We start from the raw sequence: 17,211 nt of genomic DNA on the forward strand, positions 1-17,211 counted from the left end.
TTTACAGATAGTAGTTGCTGTTATAGTCATAAATAACCCCAGAAACGAGGGTGACTGAACAAACAGCAAATCAACTACTTCAAGTGAAAGAATCACTCAACTTTTAAGGACAAGCTGTTTATGTGCCCATGTCAACATGACCAGTTATTTGCTCATGCAGTTAGAGCTGGCCATCTGCTATTTTTTATGCTTTCAGGTCAATGTAGCTATTCCCGTTCTTCTGGCCAAAGCAAGCATGACTTCTGGGGGAGAGGCATGCGGTTTCCAGTTTCCTCAGGCTCCTCATCACCTTCCAGGCCTGGCAATGTTTCCTTGGATGGGATCCCACTGCCTCCTTCCAAAGGGATGAGAGAGCATGGAGGGGATCTGTGGCAGGAGCACAGATTGGCGAATCGGTCAAGGACCAGGCTGAGAGCAACTGGAAATGGCAGAATAGTAAGACGCTTCTGTAGTTCAGTGATGGACTGATTTGTAAATTTATTGTGATGTGATATCTTCATTTAACTGTAATTTTTGTAGCAATTCTATCTGACCACATAATTGCTATAAGCTACATGAGTTTGCTCTGAGTCAGACCTGGGGGCTATTTAAAAAAACTGTAAGGAAAAAGCAAAAAACAAACCAAACATTTTGAGGATCCATGTATGCAAGAGAGGAATAAAATCAAGACTTGGGGGAGGAAACAGGCATGGAGCAGCTTCAGCAATTATGAAACATCTAATCTTATAAAAAATATGGGTAAATTAGAAATTGGTGGAACCAGGCAAAGGTATAGAACCTGCGCATCTGGTATTGAAGTTATAAAGCTGAAAATACTCTTAGTTTAAAGAGGGAATAGTGATTTAAACCTTGCCCACTGATTCTCCTACTTAAGATATATTGATTTAGCTAGGTATTTAGTAACTTTCTGCTATTGTGACCTTAAAAGTTACTGGAATCTGTTTTTATGAATGCTGAGCATTACACTTGAAATTTGTGCTTTTTAATGGTTCCCTTTATAAATGATATATTTCTATACTAAAAGAGAAAGAACTAAACCAAGACATGCTCTGCATGATGTATAACCTAGTAGTAAATGTTACATAAAGTCTTCTTGTTTTTATAATACATGAATATATCCATCTCATTCTGCTGTTCTACATTTTTCAGGTTCATCCCTCATCTGTGTTTAGAAATGAAACAGATGTGGTTTTCAAAGTAAGAGTATTATGGTTATTGGTTGGACATGTCCATGATTTCTTTCTGACTCTGCTCTTTCCAGGCTTTATCACTATTAATAATTTGTTATGTCTAATATTTTATTTTTCTATTTTTATTTTTCTTTGGTGTAATGTCCCTTGATTTATGATAATTTGTATAAATACTAATTTTCATTATTTTTAATTTAGTTTATTTAAGAGCTGCTTGTATGTACTAACCCTCTCTTTTCCTCTCCTGTTCTTGTGGGATACTGTAAAATGAAGTATCACGGGATGGTATCACTCAAAATAGAGGATGACACCTCCTCAGCTGAAACCAACAAGAAGGCACAACCACAGATAAATGTCATCTCCTCTAGGAAAACAGAAATCCCACTGGCTGATAAGGCAGAACTTGTAGCTGGACCAAGATCAAGACATAAGGTGTGAAACCTTTTTTTCCATGGGCATTTTCACCATCTGTTTTCTGTTGTGTTATTTTCCAAAACGATTTAACACCTAGAAGAGTTTTCATGGCATCACATTTTAATATAAGACCTAATTAATCTGTTCCATTTCACTTGTTTTGTGCAATTATTTTCCTTCAAATGTTCAAATGACATTTTCTCTTTCCAGGACTTTTACTCTTTTCAAAAGGCTTGTACACCAGATTTAAAGGGTCTCTTGCATTATGAAGAAAGCACACAGAAGTTATTTCAGTGTGATGGGATATCATGGAAATTCTGGAATTCCCAAAGCAAGGTAAAAATGTAGCCATGTGTAGGTATCTACGTCAGAGCATGGAGTCTATGATTGGTGATATCCTAAAGCAGAGGACCTTCCTGCAACTGTTATTTACTTGGACAGGGCATAAATGTTATCCAGATTCAGGTTTGTTTTCAGCAGAAACAAAAGTTTTCCAGGAATATGATGAGGACTTGACTGCTGCAGTTGGTTTTCCTCATCAACAGGTGCTCCTGGACAAACTATATGGGCTCTAGTGTTGTGGTGCTTGTGACGATGGGGGCATAACAGAGTCAGTGAATGAAGTCTGTGGGAGAATAGGTGGAATTTAGTAAAAGAAGCTTACTTTGGTATTCTGTAAACATATATTCCCCCCACCACTTAAGATGTCATGCTGAATTTTGTTAATGGTTTCCCTGTACAGAGTACAGGAGACAGAAAAAGGTGTCCAAACTAATACAAAATCTTTAGAGGGTTTTTGGAACTGAATTCTACTGTCACCATTAAAGCTACTAATTATAAATTGTAGGAGTCTCTGTCAGGCATTTATTTAATATTTTAAGCAATGCTGTAGCTTTATTTATAGACACCAAAGTTCATGCTTGGTTTAATTCTGGACACTAGTGCACAGACTATCTGTGCACAGACAGAAGTCTGTTTTACCTCTTCCTCTTTTATTTTAGGAGGTAACTATGAAGAAATGTCCCTCTGGATGGACTTATCATGAGGGCAGCTGCTACTTCATGGTAGTCAATCACAAGGTCACCTGGAACACTGCAGCTCGGGCTTGCAGAGAACAGTAAGAGACCATCATGCATTGGCCATGCACTGCTGAGCTGAGCTGAATGCTGCTCTTGAGACCAAATTTATTTGGATAAGCCCAGATTTGGCTGTTCTGCACAGCACCCCCCCAAAATTGCACAAATCCTGGGATTTAAATACAGTGGACGATAGAAATATTAGTCTCATAATGCTTCAAGTGGTGATGTTATCTTAATTACAGCATGAATTCCAAAAGCTGTACATCTCCAGTGAGAATACTTTCCTAATGGGAGAGTTAGCTTGGGAGAAGAGAAACTCAGAGTCAGTAGAGACTCAGAATTTAATCCTCTCTTACCCACTTCCTTGACACTACCTCCTCTTGATGTGGGAGGTAAAATGGTAAAATTTTGCCAGCTCCTGTGTGCCTCACTGTATTTTTCTGAAGATACAGCTTTGAAGATTCTGTAACTATTTGAAAACTTTTACATTCAATTTAACAGTGCATTTCTGACTTTTTAAGGATATAACAACAATAACGACAACAACAATTATAATAGTTGTCTCAAAGTAGGAGATAAAAAACCAGCCAGTCTTATTTTCTGGATACTTGCTTCAAGATTTTGGCTTTAGAGGTATTAGATTAGCACTGGAAAAAATGTTAGCCATGGTATCATGAAGCTTGTCCAAGGATAGGCATGCTCTGTAGCTTGTCCTGAATTGTGAGCACCAGGTTGAAAACCAATCTGAAAAATAGGAGGGGCTTAAACAAACTTCTCCATTACTCCAGACCTCTCCATTACTCCAAATGAAAATTGAAACAGGGAACAGTTGGAAATGATAGAAACAGAATATATTCCATAAGTAGTGGAAGGACACACTGAACAGTGAATCCTGGCCAAGTGTGCATAACAAGCATTGATTCATTCCACTCAGTTATGCCAGATTTTATTGTCTTGGTAACATGAAAAGAAAAGTCTTGATACAACTACCTCCCAGCTGATGGAAGATATTCTTTACTAAAATGTAAATGTTATGTCCTCTTGTGAGCTGACCCCAAATATTATATTATTACTTGGTTTACTTACAATATCAGCTCCTGAAATTTTTTGTTATTATCTGCTTTTATTATGCTACTTGTTAACAAACAAAGCTATAAATTGTGAATAGTTTTATTTTTTTTCTGAAGGCTTCAACAGTGAATTGATCTCTTGGAACCATATGTGACTCTTCCAGGAGGTGTTTCCAATCTTCTAAAACAGTGTGGTCCTTGTGACCCATATTTTTTGTAGGCAGTATCTCCTTGATAGTGTGCAATGTGGATATTAAACTGAATAAAAGTAAATAAATGTAAACAACAGTAACTAAAGGACAGAGTTAAAAAAACTACACAGAAAATCAAGGTGTATTGATTCACTGAATCCACAAGGAAATGAATCCTAGGGCAGTGCTAATTCAATTAATGTCATATTAGCATACACTAAAGAAAATTTATCCTGGTAAATGGAGTACTCCTTGCCTCCATCTGGAACTGATTTACAGAAGTACAGCTCCAGGAACAGGCTAAAATGTGGTACAAGAACATATTAAATTTTAGTTTTTGCTTTTCCCCAGCTCCTCTGGCAATCATCACCACCACTAATTGTGGTGTTTCAGTTATTAATACTGATTCCATTGACATTTAAATGTTTCCAACAGGGAAATAAAACTACCATGGAGGTCAGTCCTCAATTTTCAATAGTTGAAACAAACTAGATATTAAATGAAAATATTAGGATTGACTTTCAGTAAGTCAGCCAACTTCCATGAAAAAAATAATAATTTTTTACTACTACAAAAATGCCATAATTTTAAGCTCCTATTCATTTGTCTTGCTAGAATTTTTCTATTATGCAGAACAGGGAAAAGATCCCAAGCATTGTTAAAGTTGATCCACTAACAGTCTCCTGCTCTACCCTTTTAGAGACAACCTTGCAATGAGCTGATGGACTTGGGAACAGGCTATACAAAAAGTATACAGAAGTAGGCAGGCTGAAAAGTGTCTGGACAAGGGCCACAAAGTTGATCAAAGGACAGTAAAGCCTGCCATGTGAAGAAAGAAGGCATAGATGAGCCCTTACACTGTATTTTGGTATTTAGAGGGTGGCTAAGAAGAGGATGGAGACTCCCTTTTTACAAGGAGTCAACAGAAAAGATGAACAGCTACAGGAACAAGTTATTCTTGGGAACATTCCAAGTACACACAAGGGAAATACTTTTCACCGCGAGATCAGCCATTAGAAGACTCTCCCCAGGGAGATGATAGATTCCCCAACATCAGACACTTTTAAGGTTTAGCTAAACAGAGTGCTGGCCCATCTTGTCTGGACTGTCCTTTTGCCAAGAAAGGTTGGAACCAGATGATCCCTGCAGTTCCTTTCAACGGGATAGTCTATGATTCTATTCCATCACAGTAATGCTATCAATTTATTGTGTTCTGTTGTCTGGACATAACTACATATTCATGGGCTAATGCAGGCCTATTTGAGTTTGTGTTGACATACATTGTATCCATCTGTTACAGGTGTATAACTTATCTTTAGTTTCCATGTGAAGAGGCAGAAGCAGACAAAAATACTTGTCTTGATGCAAGTTTCTATATATCAGTGTTAAACTGGGGATGGGGGGACAGGGAAATCTCAGTTAATTGCTGTGAAAATCTTTCACTATTTCTAAACCTTCTCCAATTCATTGGAGAGAAAGGTGGTTTAAGAACTCATTTCTCTAGCTTTGTTTGTATGCACCAAGAGACTCTTGGCAATGTGAAGAGAAGCATCTGGGGGATATTATGGCTGAGTGATCCCACAGCAGTCTGATTTAGAAGCAATTTTGATGATTTATGCCACAGCTCTTGTTTATCCAATAGGAACATGTCCTCCCCAAGGGCCAGTAGAGCAGGGCTCATTTGTGTGTGAGATGGTTTCACTGCTGCCTCTGAAGGGATGGAAGAACTGCATAGATAGAGCCCACAGTTGTGTATTTTGCCTTGTTAGTTATATTATACCTTTATCTTTTTTTTTTTAGATGAACATTTAATCAAAGCTCAAATATTATTTAATTTCATGTCCTTTACTGCTAGCTGTGTAAAGCATGACATGTTATTTTGTTTGATGGTACTATAACAGCTACATGTGGCCTCAGTCCTTGGGAATTACAGGCAGAACCACATCTAAAGTAATAGATTAGATCCTTCATGATGGCTCAGTGTTTCCTAGTGCAAAACAGGACAGCAGCCCTCTTCTAGTACTGGTTCTCTAAGTGACTGGTTTAACTCATATTATTGTGTGTGACTCCAGCAGACGGATCTAGGTACCTAGAGTAATTTTAAAGGCCTTGTGTATGCTGTCTGGCTTTCAATTGCCAGTCTGGAAGTGCAGGGCTCCTGCAAGCTCTGCATCATGTCTGCCACTCTCATCTGAATGTTCTCACTGATAGGAGGTGTTGTAAGCAACACTAGACACCTATTTCAAAGCATCAGAATAACTCCCTAGGTGACCAAACAAAAGACTGAGATAAGCACAGTCTTTCAGTCACCCTCCACACCCTTCAGCATCAGTATAGGACACAGATTTACTACAGCAGTTCAAATAAAAAGTTATGTTCCATGGAGACCTTCATACTTAGTCAAGTTGCTTTTGCTGATGTAAAATTTACCAAAATGGTACAAGACCCTTAAATGTATCAGACAATTTAATGGAAAATCAGTAAAGTCTTTGTGCTAAGTATTTTCCATGCATTATTTCAAGGTAAATAACTACCCAAAATGTTTCCTTAATTTGTACAACTGCTCCAAGATAAAGGATGCTCTTGAATCAATAACAAAAATTATAAAGCATGCAGGAACAATTTTAAATGGCTGGTTTAGCACAGAAAAAAAAAAAAAAAAGATGTGTGGGTTTGTTAGGGCTTCTTTTTGGTTGGTGTTTGTTTTTGGTTTTTTTTGTGTTCTTTCCCTAATAAAGCATTATAACCCCTTATCTTGACTAATTAGGAAGTGTTAGATGCACACTCCATAAATAACATTATCTTCTAATTTCCGTGTCTGATCCTATGCCTCAGGGTTCAGTGAGTAACATCATGGAAGTGCTATGTTCTTTCAGTGCTATGTTCTTTCAGGATGGTTCTCATTTCCCTAAAATATGTAACCCCTCTAAACAGGTATAACAATTAGAACTGTTAGTGTCTCTTCAGTAATGTGTTTCTGAAGCTGTACTTAGAAAGTACTCCTATAGAGAAAAGATTAGATTACATTATAATTATTGTAGTGCTTTCCTTTCATAGTGATGAAGTCTCTCCCTGGTACATGGATTGAAGTCTGAAACTGTTGTTGCTCAGACTATGCCTGTATGTCATAAAAGATAGAACAGTTACTGACACATATTGATGCTTTTTGGTTTCACATCTTCCAGAATAATCAGAAGATTTGCTCACCTAAAGTAAATTACTTAGTTCCTGGGTTTTATGTGTCCTTAAGCAGAAGCCAGATAAAATGTTCTATATTTGTTCTTGTTTACCTAATAGTGATACCACAGAAACTGCTGTGCAAACCTCTTCTCAGGTCCATTTGGTCAGTGCAACCACAGTCACTGGGAGGCAGACTGGAATCCAGCTGCTAAAGCAGTTAGCCTGGGAGGACACCCTGAATTAACTATGCCTGCTGTCCTGGACTCTGTCTGTAGAAGGAGATGGAGTATGAAAATTCCCAACACTGTTGGTCAGTGTAACAGCTTCCTAGCTCACTGGAGATTCTGTGCCTGGCAGACTGGCCCAGAAGGGTGGAAGCCTGTCACCCGTGGGACATACAGCCTGATGGGAGGCAGAGCTGAAGCCCTGCAGACACCTTCACAGGGTGCAGTTTTGGGGGCTTCTACCACACAATCAGGGTGCACAATCCTGACCCTTACCAGACAGTTCTGAGGCTGTTCTGTCACACCTCTAGGTTAGGAGAGTGTACTCAGATGTCAATGTGACCATTTCCATGCTGTTCTCTGGTGGCCTGGGAACTCAGAGTGCCCTGATGGGCCTGCTGTTAATGCACAGTGCCTGCCCCAGGGCAGCTGTGATTGCACAGGCAAGGGCTAACACAAAGCTGACCTGCTGGCCTTGGCAGATCCACCGTGCAGCATGGAGCAGAGGGCAACTCCATCCCCTGCTGCTTTGGTTGGCCTGCAATGATGATAGAGAAGGACTTTGCAGCAGGAGTATCACCCCTCAGAAACACAATGAATTTATTTCATATCCTAGCCCTGTGGACCCAGATTAAGGAATGGTCCAGATTTTGTGCAGTAGGGACTGTGCAGAATATTGTGGACTACTACTTTGAATTCTTCTCATGTAAATTTTTCCTGCTTCTCTATTTTGTGTGGCATCATATGGAATCCATGGGATCAGTACTCTTAGAAGACATACAGGGTAATAATGGGACTCGAGTTCCACACAATGATCTCTAACTAGGCAGCATGCTTAATGGTAGGCTTTAACATCTGTTCATGGTCTCCACAGTGAGCTCAAGTCTGCCATGCCATTCTTCAGGCCTGGTTGCTGCCCCAGCTCTTAAAGAAGACAGTCATCATTTCATCTGGAGCAATAGTGATCTTCTGTCTCTGTTATCTGGCAAAAGTAATGAAATTAGTAAAATCCTTACAGTACCATTTACTTATTCTGATATTAGAATAGTTTTATTTCTGTCTTAAAATGTTTCTATGACAGTGTTGTTTGCTCTGGCCCTATCAACTGTCACCCAGGATATTCTGGGAAGCTGAAGGGGTTGGCATCACTTTTAGACTGAGTGGCAGTCAGAAATATGGGACAAAAGAAATGTCAGCACCAGAGGTTCAGCATCAAAGGGATGGCAACACCAGGTGTGACATGTAAAAAGGTGATATATCAACGCAGACACAAAGATGGATAAATAAGAAAGTGGAGCCACTGATGGCTGACAGTTCCCAGCAAATGTGAAGAAAGACACGTGTCTCTTAAAGCCTAAAGATTTAGCCTGATCTCTAAATGGCTTAAGAGTAGCCTGCTGGTGCATGTATGTTTGATACTGGTTGGAAGACTTGTCAGTGGCAAGGCCACTCAGTGGCTAGGGTTTGCAAACCCTCCTTTGGAGCTGGTATACTATAAGTACAAATGCAGAGCAGAGCATTGACTTAATTCAGAAATAGTCTGCTTAATACAAATCACAGCTTCTCTCTAATCTGAACTAAATGCTTAGTCACAGCAGACAATCCTCTGAAGAATGCGCTGCTTTTCAGATACCAAATTTCTTGTGATGAGCAACTGGGGGAATCATGGGATACCTGTATTTACTGAGTACAGGTTCATAGGAGAATGGAGAACCAGAACGTCTCAGCTGACACCCAAAATTGAAAAGGATGAAAATACAAAAAATAAAGAGTTGGGATAGAGGGAGTGGAAGGAAATGGAGGAGGAGAATGATGTTAATAGCCTGAATGTTGATTTTAGAGAATGTGTGTGTAACTGTGACAGAGGAGATTTAGATTAGATATTATGAAAAGGTTCTTCACTCAGGGGGTGGTCGGGCACTGGAACAGTCTCCCCAGGGAAGTGGTTACAGCACCAACCTGACAGAGTTCAAGAAGTGTTTGGACAGTACTCTCAGGATCATTTTGTGGTTCTTGGGGCTGTCCTGTGTAGGGCCAATAGTTAGATTTTGATGATCTTTGTTCGTCTCTTCCTACTCAGGACATTCTACGATTTTGTGATTCTATGACTACTTTTCAGAACTACAATACCACTTAAATAAATTATTCAAAAGCTTCAGTATTGTCAAAACATGATTTTAAAAAGATATCTCCTGCTCTACTACCAAACAGATGAAGTTGTAGCCATTTTTCAGTGGCTTGGATTTCAGTGTAGGAAGTTTATTATTTTATGGAAAATAAGGTATCAATAATTGTGCCAATAGTTTAAATCACAGTATGAGTTTGAGGCATATATTTCCTGTATACATTTCCTTCAGTTGCCAAGTTGATTGAATTTTTCTGTTAGAAAAACCAGACTAGGACTTTCCCCAGTAATCCACAATTTTAGGACTTCATCTTCATGTAATTATTCTTTCATTCCAGTAAGTTGTGTTTTTCCTGTTACTCATTATTTATATGCTTTATACTAGAATCAACACCCATTGTTGATAAGTTGATGGGAGCTGTCTGTCACTCTGTGGAATGCTGATTACTCTGCCCTCTCTCGTTGAGCCTAGATACCTGGGGAATCTAACAAGTGTGGCTAATGAAAAACACATGCAGTGGCTGTGGGACTTCAGTGGGAAGATGCCCTTTTGGATAGGCAAGTATATTGGTTGCAAGCCTCCTCTGCAGATTGCAGTTCCTGTACACATTGAAAAGCAGAAACTGCTGCAGCAGTTCAAGCCCAGTCTTCAAACGCTGTATTGTGCTCAAATTTCTGCTGCTTTTATTATTTCAGTGCAAGGCATAAACGAAAAGCCATAATATATCTGGTTACTTTTATAAGTCTTTATCAAAAAGATGTGTTTATCATGACGTCTGTTGCTGGACTGTTTTTGTCTTGAAACCTTTCTTGAAACAAGCTGATTAAAATAGTTCTTGTGCAGCTCCTACAATTTTGTTTATCTCATCTTTCTTTCAACTGTTACTTTATTTATCCCTAATTTAGCTTTTTCTTTTGTTTTGTTTTAACTTAGATAATTATTTGGGTTATTCCTAATTTAATGGCATCGTCTTGTGTTAGAAATCTTATTAATTATTTAGATGTAAGCTAAAGAACATTTCATCATATAATTTCAGATCTAGCTATTTCTTATTAGGGACTTTACATTTAATGAGAAATGGAAAGAATTTGGATGGGTCTTCTTAGTACCTCCTTTCTGTGAATGACTGCCTTGGCTCATACACTAGTGTTACTGCTTTTTTCTAACCCCTCTTGTTTCTGCTATACTGTCCTCAATATTGCTCTTTTTCTCTGATTCTGAACTGCAATTATCAGCTCTTAGTATTTTGCTGAGGTGGACCTACTAGGTATACTAAATTAATTTTAAAAATACAGTTAGTTTTGGATTATGTTTAATGGTATCAAAAATCTGTTAACTTAAAATAAATAAACTTGTTTGACAAAGATAAAGACTACAAGATTGTTATGCCAATATTCTTATTTTGGTCTCTCCTAAGAAGAAGGCAGGTCATGTCTGAAATTCTGCCATGCTTATTGGTCTTAGTAACTCAGAGGCTAGGGGAAAAGATATGTTTTATATTGTACTAATAAACACAAACTAATTTTACAACTGTTAAACAGGGTAAATCAGGTCCACAAAGATCTGCAGAATTTTATATTCAGAAGAAATCTGAAGGTATCTGATGCTGCCCAGTCTCCTTGCTATTTCAAGTATCAAAAGAAAAACCCATGAGGGGATAGACATGTAATAGATGAAAGAAGAAAAAAAACATTTTAGATATGCACTATTGCAGAAAAGTGTACTTTCCTTTATTCATAATGGCACTAACTGTGATTCAAGTGGACTAATTAAATCCTAAATTGTGTTTTGCTTGTGTTCTATCAGATGTTTTCTTTTTCTCTCAGCATGCAACGGTACGCATTTTTTAATGAAGAACAACTTATAGAACAGCATGAGTCTCTTGGCATCTGGCTCAAGTCACAATAAACATCACTGATTTGGTCTTACTGATTTCACACAGGTTTGAATGACCAAGTCAATCCCGGACACTGGGAGTGGAATGGAGGAGAACCTGTAACCTACATAAACTGGAGAAGAGGCTCCTACCACTTTCCAGTGAGAGGAAGAAATTGTGTATTTGTGCAGAAGCGAGGAAAATGGCAAGCAACTGACTGCAAGAAGGTCAAACCAAACAGCTATATATGTTCAAGAAAGTTGTAATGGATGGACGATACCTCTGAAAGTATATGGACTTGCATGCTATTTCAGTTTGTTAGCTGTGTTAGAAAACCATTCTAATTATCAGCAAGGCTTATTTTATATACTGCCAGAAGTGCAGATGCACTGGCCTCTAACCAAGGTATAGAGATCAGCTGCAAAAACTAAGCCCAGGTTAAGGTTTTGAAATCTCCCCAAAGAGTTTGATCTGTCACCCATATGTATTTTTATACCAAAGAGCTGGGTCTCAAGGCCTTCATCACACTTCTATTTAAAAGTACTTTTTCTTTAAAGAAAGTACCATGCCAGTTGATCTGCTTTGCTCTTAAAGGAAGGGTTGTGAACTGCAGTTTTACTCTGCAGTCAGAAAGAGAGGAATGCTGCTGGGTTTGGAAATGAAATGAGGGTAGACAGTTGTCTAAAACCAGATCTTTTAGGAGATGATGTGAGTGATGTCATGTAAGCACTGGAGTTTCTTTGGTCGATGCCCTAGTACATCTTACAGAAGTACCAATGGCTGGACATTGCCCAGTGACAGAGTACCAACAGGAGCAAAGCCTTGTATTTCTTCTACCTTCCAAGGCCAGCTTCAGAACCTAATGGATCTGCTCACACAGAGTTGCATCTGTTTCACATTCCTAAGCAAAATTTTTCTTTTTTTTTTTCTGGAACTGCAGGATGGTGCTGTATTTTTTAGTGTAATTAAATAATGGGACATCTCTAAATCAAATGTTATAGCAAATGATGATTTATTTAAAAAAATGTAAACTCAATCCTAGGATGTTATCTGGGGATATTCACTGACACATGAACATCAATAGGATTTATATGTGTGCATAAACCAATGTAATCGTGGGACATATTTTGCAGTAAGGCAGCTATGGCTTTTGAAAAGTATTAATCTAAGTCCTTATTAGGGATTTGAGGCTTTTAAAAATAATTTTTAAAAATCCAGATTTATTTCTAAGAAAGGCTTAAAACTCAGCAATTAATAGGAAAAAACCAGCTGGCCAGAACTTATTACTTTAGAAAAATACAGGTGCACTATAAGCATTTTGTAACATTATAGCAGATTTAAATTTGACCTGTCAAAAGCATGCTTTTGGACATTTTTACTGCCAGCCTTAAAATTAAAAAAAAAAAAAAAACCCTAACCAACCAACCAAAAAAAAAAAAAAAAAAAACCCAAAAAAGTAACAAAAAACCAAACCCAAACAAAAAAAAAAAAAAAAAACCCAAACAAAAATGAAATGAGGATCCAAGCACAGGCTACCTAGGAAAAAAAAAAAATTAAAGCTCCTCTCAGCAGGAGCCAGTGTGTGACAGTTGGTTTGGAAGTGAGTAGGGTGAATTTGCCCTGTACCAATGAACTCTCATCCTTCCCATCTGCCTGCCTGCTGCCAGCAGTTGATCCCCCCTTTCTCATCTGTTCAGCCAGTCTCTGGATCAATTTTGCCACAGAGCTGCAAAACCTCCTTCTCAGGTTCGTCATAGCAATTTCTCAGTCCTGCAAGGGACAGACAGAGCAGAATTGTCTCTCTCTGAGCTGAAGGACACTGTTTCATGGGTTACATCTTCCTCCTCTTTGACTTTGTCACGCATGGGTTACTCATCCTTCCTCCTTGCCTGTGACAAGTTCAATCAACATGTGAGCAGCTGAACAGTCTTTGTATATAGGAAAGAACCTCCCTGAAAGGATTGCTGCCAAATAAATATTACTGCATTGCAGAATCAGAGAAAAAACGTACTGGAGACAGAACCTCCTCACCTTTTTTCTTGCTATCAACAGATGCAGACAAAATATTTCCAGGATTTCTCTCAGGGTTTTTTTTGTTTTGTTTTTTTTTTTTTTTAAGGTAATAGTTATGAGACATTTCTTGAGACTTTTGCTCTTTTGCTAGACAGAAACTCCTTTTTCTAAGGAGTTTTCTAGGTCAACATAGATATGCTACTCATCTCCAAACCCAGTACTGCTGAATATCTGGTTTTAGACCTGATTTTATTCCTGAAAGTTTTCATTACAGAAAAAAAAAAATCTAAAAAGCACTCTTAGTATCTTTTAGTGATGTGTTCTGGAATTCCATGGAAAATTGAGACATAAACGTTTATTTCTTTAGAGCCTTTTTAAAATAAAAGAAGTAGAATTTATTGGTGCTAATTTGATAAAGCCAACTGAGATTATTCAAATACCTCTCCCAATTATTTAATAAATTATTAATATCAACAGAGTGGGGATTTTGACAAAGGTGCTTGTTACTTGATCAGTAACTAATAAATACTCACACCATCTGACACAACAGTGACCTCAGGTTTGCTTTTGTGAGAGTAGAGGAAATTTTCCCTTTTTTGTGCTTCATTTGAACTACTTTAAAGTGATTCCAGCATATGAAGATTTTTAGTTGTGCAAACTGCATGAGTTTACTGGCTTAGTTATATCTAACATAATACACTAATTAAACTAAAATTCTTATATTGCAGAGCATGTGTATTTCTGCCCTGAAAGGCTGCTGAATTTTTCTCCAATACAATTAACTGTTCCAAACATTTAATAAATTTTATTTTTCCTGCCCTTAAATAGGTATTTTTTTCACAGATCTTTACATCTTTTATTTTTATTATTACATACTGGGGTTCAAAGAAAAAACAAATCATAGAAAGCACAAATATTTTTTTTTCTGTTGACATAGGAAATTATGGCTTCTGAGGAGTTTAGTAATGGATGGACCTACAGCTCCTACTGAGGAGCTTTGGGGATTTTTTCATCTTCAGCATTTTTGAATTAGGCTCTGAGCAAACTCCAGGAAAAATGAGTATTTAGGGGATCAGCAACTCAAAAGAGTATTTCAAAAGGCTGAAAAAGGAGCATGTAAATTTGGGTGTTCAGATATGGATGCCACATTTTCTGGATAACAAAGGATTTACTTCACTAGAACTATCCATAAATCCATACCCAAGAGCAACAGAACCAAGATGCTAAGTGAAAAGAACCTAGCAGTTACCTTAGATTTCTATACAGGAGTGGGCTGCAGGAGCACTGTGTGTGCTTGTCACTTTTAACCACATTCACTCCCTGACAAATATCTTTTAAATGTCAGTATTTCAAACAAATTTGACAGGGAGGTAGTTAACTGAAAGCCAATGATTGTGAAAAAATGGATAGGCAACAGGTCACAGGAGCACTTATTCTGAACCAAAGTATTCTAAAACACTTGAATTTTTACTAACGTTATATATATCAAGTATTTAGCCTGAAAAACATCAGAAAAGTTTTCCATACCTTCTTTCTACACATGGATACTTTATTAAATGTCTTCAAGTCTTTATTCACTCAAATTATAAAAAATAACTTTGAGAGAATTATGCAAAAGACTCTTTGAATACTCATAATTCTGCATTATTTACATCATAAGATTGGTGCTATGGTAATTCTTCTATTCTACATATTGTCATGTTTAGCTCTGTAATGTGTGTAAATAAAAACGCCAAAATATACATTGGTGGATATGAATTTATTAATTTCAAAATTGCACAAAACCATATTTTCTAGTGATAATAATTTTAGTTATTAATATAAATAATATAAATTTATATTATATAGTTATAGAAAATTATACATTATATATTAATATTACATTGTTTATATTTGTTAATAGTTATTAATATATTTATGTATTTATATATTTATATATAAATATATAAAAATAATTAATATTTATAATATACCTGCTGTTTACTCTAATCAGCTTCTCAATTCAGTTTTTTCTTCTGTTTGGGCCTATTCTTGAGTGAATACTATAAGGACATTTGTACCATGAGTTAATTACATATAAAAGAGAAAATGCTGTTTATTTTGAGAAATAAATCTAACAAAAGATATAGGTCTGTAAGCAGATATACAAGAAGAAGAATGAATTCAAACAAGACTGCCAGTCTATAAAAATTAATTTTAATATGACTCTTGATTTAAAGAAGGATGAGAAAAATGTCCTTATCCCTCATAAACTTCAGTCTTCAGAGGAAATTTCCCTCCCTTGTTACCCTATGCTGACTGTATTATGGATATCTCTGCTGCTCTGTTACTTAAATACTGTTCTCAGTATCAGTACACTTAAATGATTTGAACAAAATAGGGTCTTGTTTTCAAGGCTGGTTTGTTTTTTTTTTTTTTTTTTGGCATTGAGGTAATGTATTGTTTTCAATCAGAAGTAGTCCTAATCACCAGGATCTAATAGGAGGAATCCCATGGTTTAGAGGTATAGAAGTCAAGGGAGTCCAAGAGAGCTGGTCAGTATTCAGCATTCCTCCCAACTCGAGACAAATGTATCCCCATGAGCAAGAAATCAAACAACAGTAGCAGGAGACCTACTGGGATGAGCAGAGAACTTCCAGCCAATTTCAAAAAGAAATTTATGAAACATGGAAAAAGAGAGAGGTTGCATAAGTGGCATATAGGAATATAGTGAGCATCCTGGAGATAGAAGACACAGACAAGGAAGAGTAACGGAATTCCCTCTTTGCCTCAGACTTCACTGCTGAGGCCATCCTTCAGTAATCCCAGACCCTGGAGGCAAGAGAGGAAGGCTGGCGAAAAGAAGACCTGCCGTTGGCCATTGAGGGTTTGGTTAGAAATCAGCTAGGCAGACAAAACCACAAATCCATGGGCCCTGATGGGATGCACACACAGGTGCTGAGGGAGCTGGCAGATGTTGTTGCTAAACCCATTCTGCATCTTCTTTGAAAAATGATGGAGCAGAGGTGCCTGTTGACTGGAGGAAAGCCAGTGTCACTCCCATCTTCTAAAAGGGAAAAAAAGAGGACCTGAGAAGCTACTGGCCAGTCAGCCCCACCTCCATCCCTGGAAAGGAATTGGCACAGATCACTCTGGAGGCCGTGACCAAGCACATGAAAGAAGAGAAGGTCTTTAGGAGTAGTCAGGGTGGACTCACCAAAGGCGAATCATGTTTGACCAATCTGTGGCCTTCTGTGATGGCATGGCAGGATGGGTCGATGAGGGGAGAGCAGTGGATGTTGTCTACCTGAGCTTCAGCAAGGCTTTTGACACTGTCTCCCATAAAATGCTCATAGATAACCTCAGGAAATATGGACTGAGGAATGGACAGTGAGAGGGACCAAGAACTGGCTGAATGGCAGAGGTCAGAGGGTCATGATCAGTGCAGCAGAGTCCAGCAGGAGGCCTGCAGTCAGTGGTATTCCCAAAGGATCAATATTGGGACCAATCTTATTCAACTTGTTTATCGGTGACCTGGAGGAAGGGATCAAATGCACCCTCAGCAGGTTTGCTGGTGACACTAAAGTGGGGGCAGTGGCTGATCCAGCTGAAAGCTCTGCTGCCATTCAGCGGGACCTTGATCAGCCGGAGGGTTGGGCAGAGAGAAACCTGATGAGGCTCAACAAGGGCAAGTGTCAGGTCCTGCACCTGGGGAGGAACAGCCCCAAGTGCCAGCCCAGGCTGGGGCTGACCTCCTACAGAGCAGCTCTGTGGAAAAGGACCTGGGACTGCTGGTGGATCACAAGCTGTCCATGAGCCATCAGAGCCCCTGTGGCCAGGAGGGTCAATGTCATCCAGGGGGGAAATTG

General features: G+C 38.2%; 1 protein-coding gene across 1 annotated transcript in view; it reads left to right on the plus strand.

Annotated features, from left to right (window-relative positions):
• Positions 1 to 12,771, plus strand: part of FREM1 (FRAS1 related extracellular matrix 1) — a 57,924-nt gene extending 45,153 nt beyond the window's left edge. The window contains exons 30-36 of the mRNA XM_068175698.1: positions 197 to 435; positions 1,150 to 1,197; positions 1,464 to 1,622; positions 1,815 to 1,940; positions 2,606 to 2,721; positions 9,946 to 10,031; positions 11,417 to 12,771. Of these exons, the coding sequence (XP_068031799.1) occupies positions 197 to 435; positions 1,150 to 1,197; positions 1,464 to 1,622; positions 1,815 to 1,940; positions 2,606 to 2,721; positions 9,946 to 10,031; positions 11,417 to 11,616 (974 nt within the window). The 3' untranslated portion in view covers positions 11,617 to 12,771. The remainder of the gene's footprint in view (positions 1 to 196; positions 436 to 1,149; positions 1,198 to 1,463; positions 1,623 to 1,814; positions 1,941 to 2,605; positions 2,722 to 9,945; positions 10,032 to 11,416) is intronic.
• Positions 12,772 to 17,211: the final 4,440 nt, after the last annotated feature.

The sequence above is a fragment of the Anomalospiza imberbis genome, chromosome Z, assembly GCF_031753505.1.
Source record: "Anomalospiza imberbis isolate Cuckoo-Finch-1a 21T00152 chromosome Z, ASM3175350v1, whole genome shotgun sequence".
Classification (NCBI taxonomy): Eukaryota; Metazoa; Chordata; class Aves; order Passeriformes; family Viduidae; genus Anomalospiza; species Anomalospiza imberbis.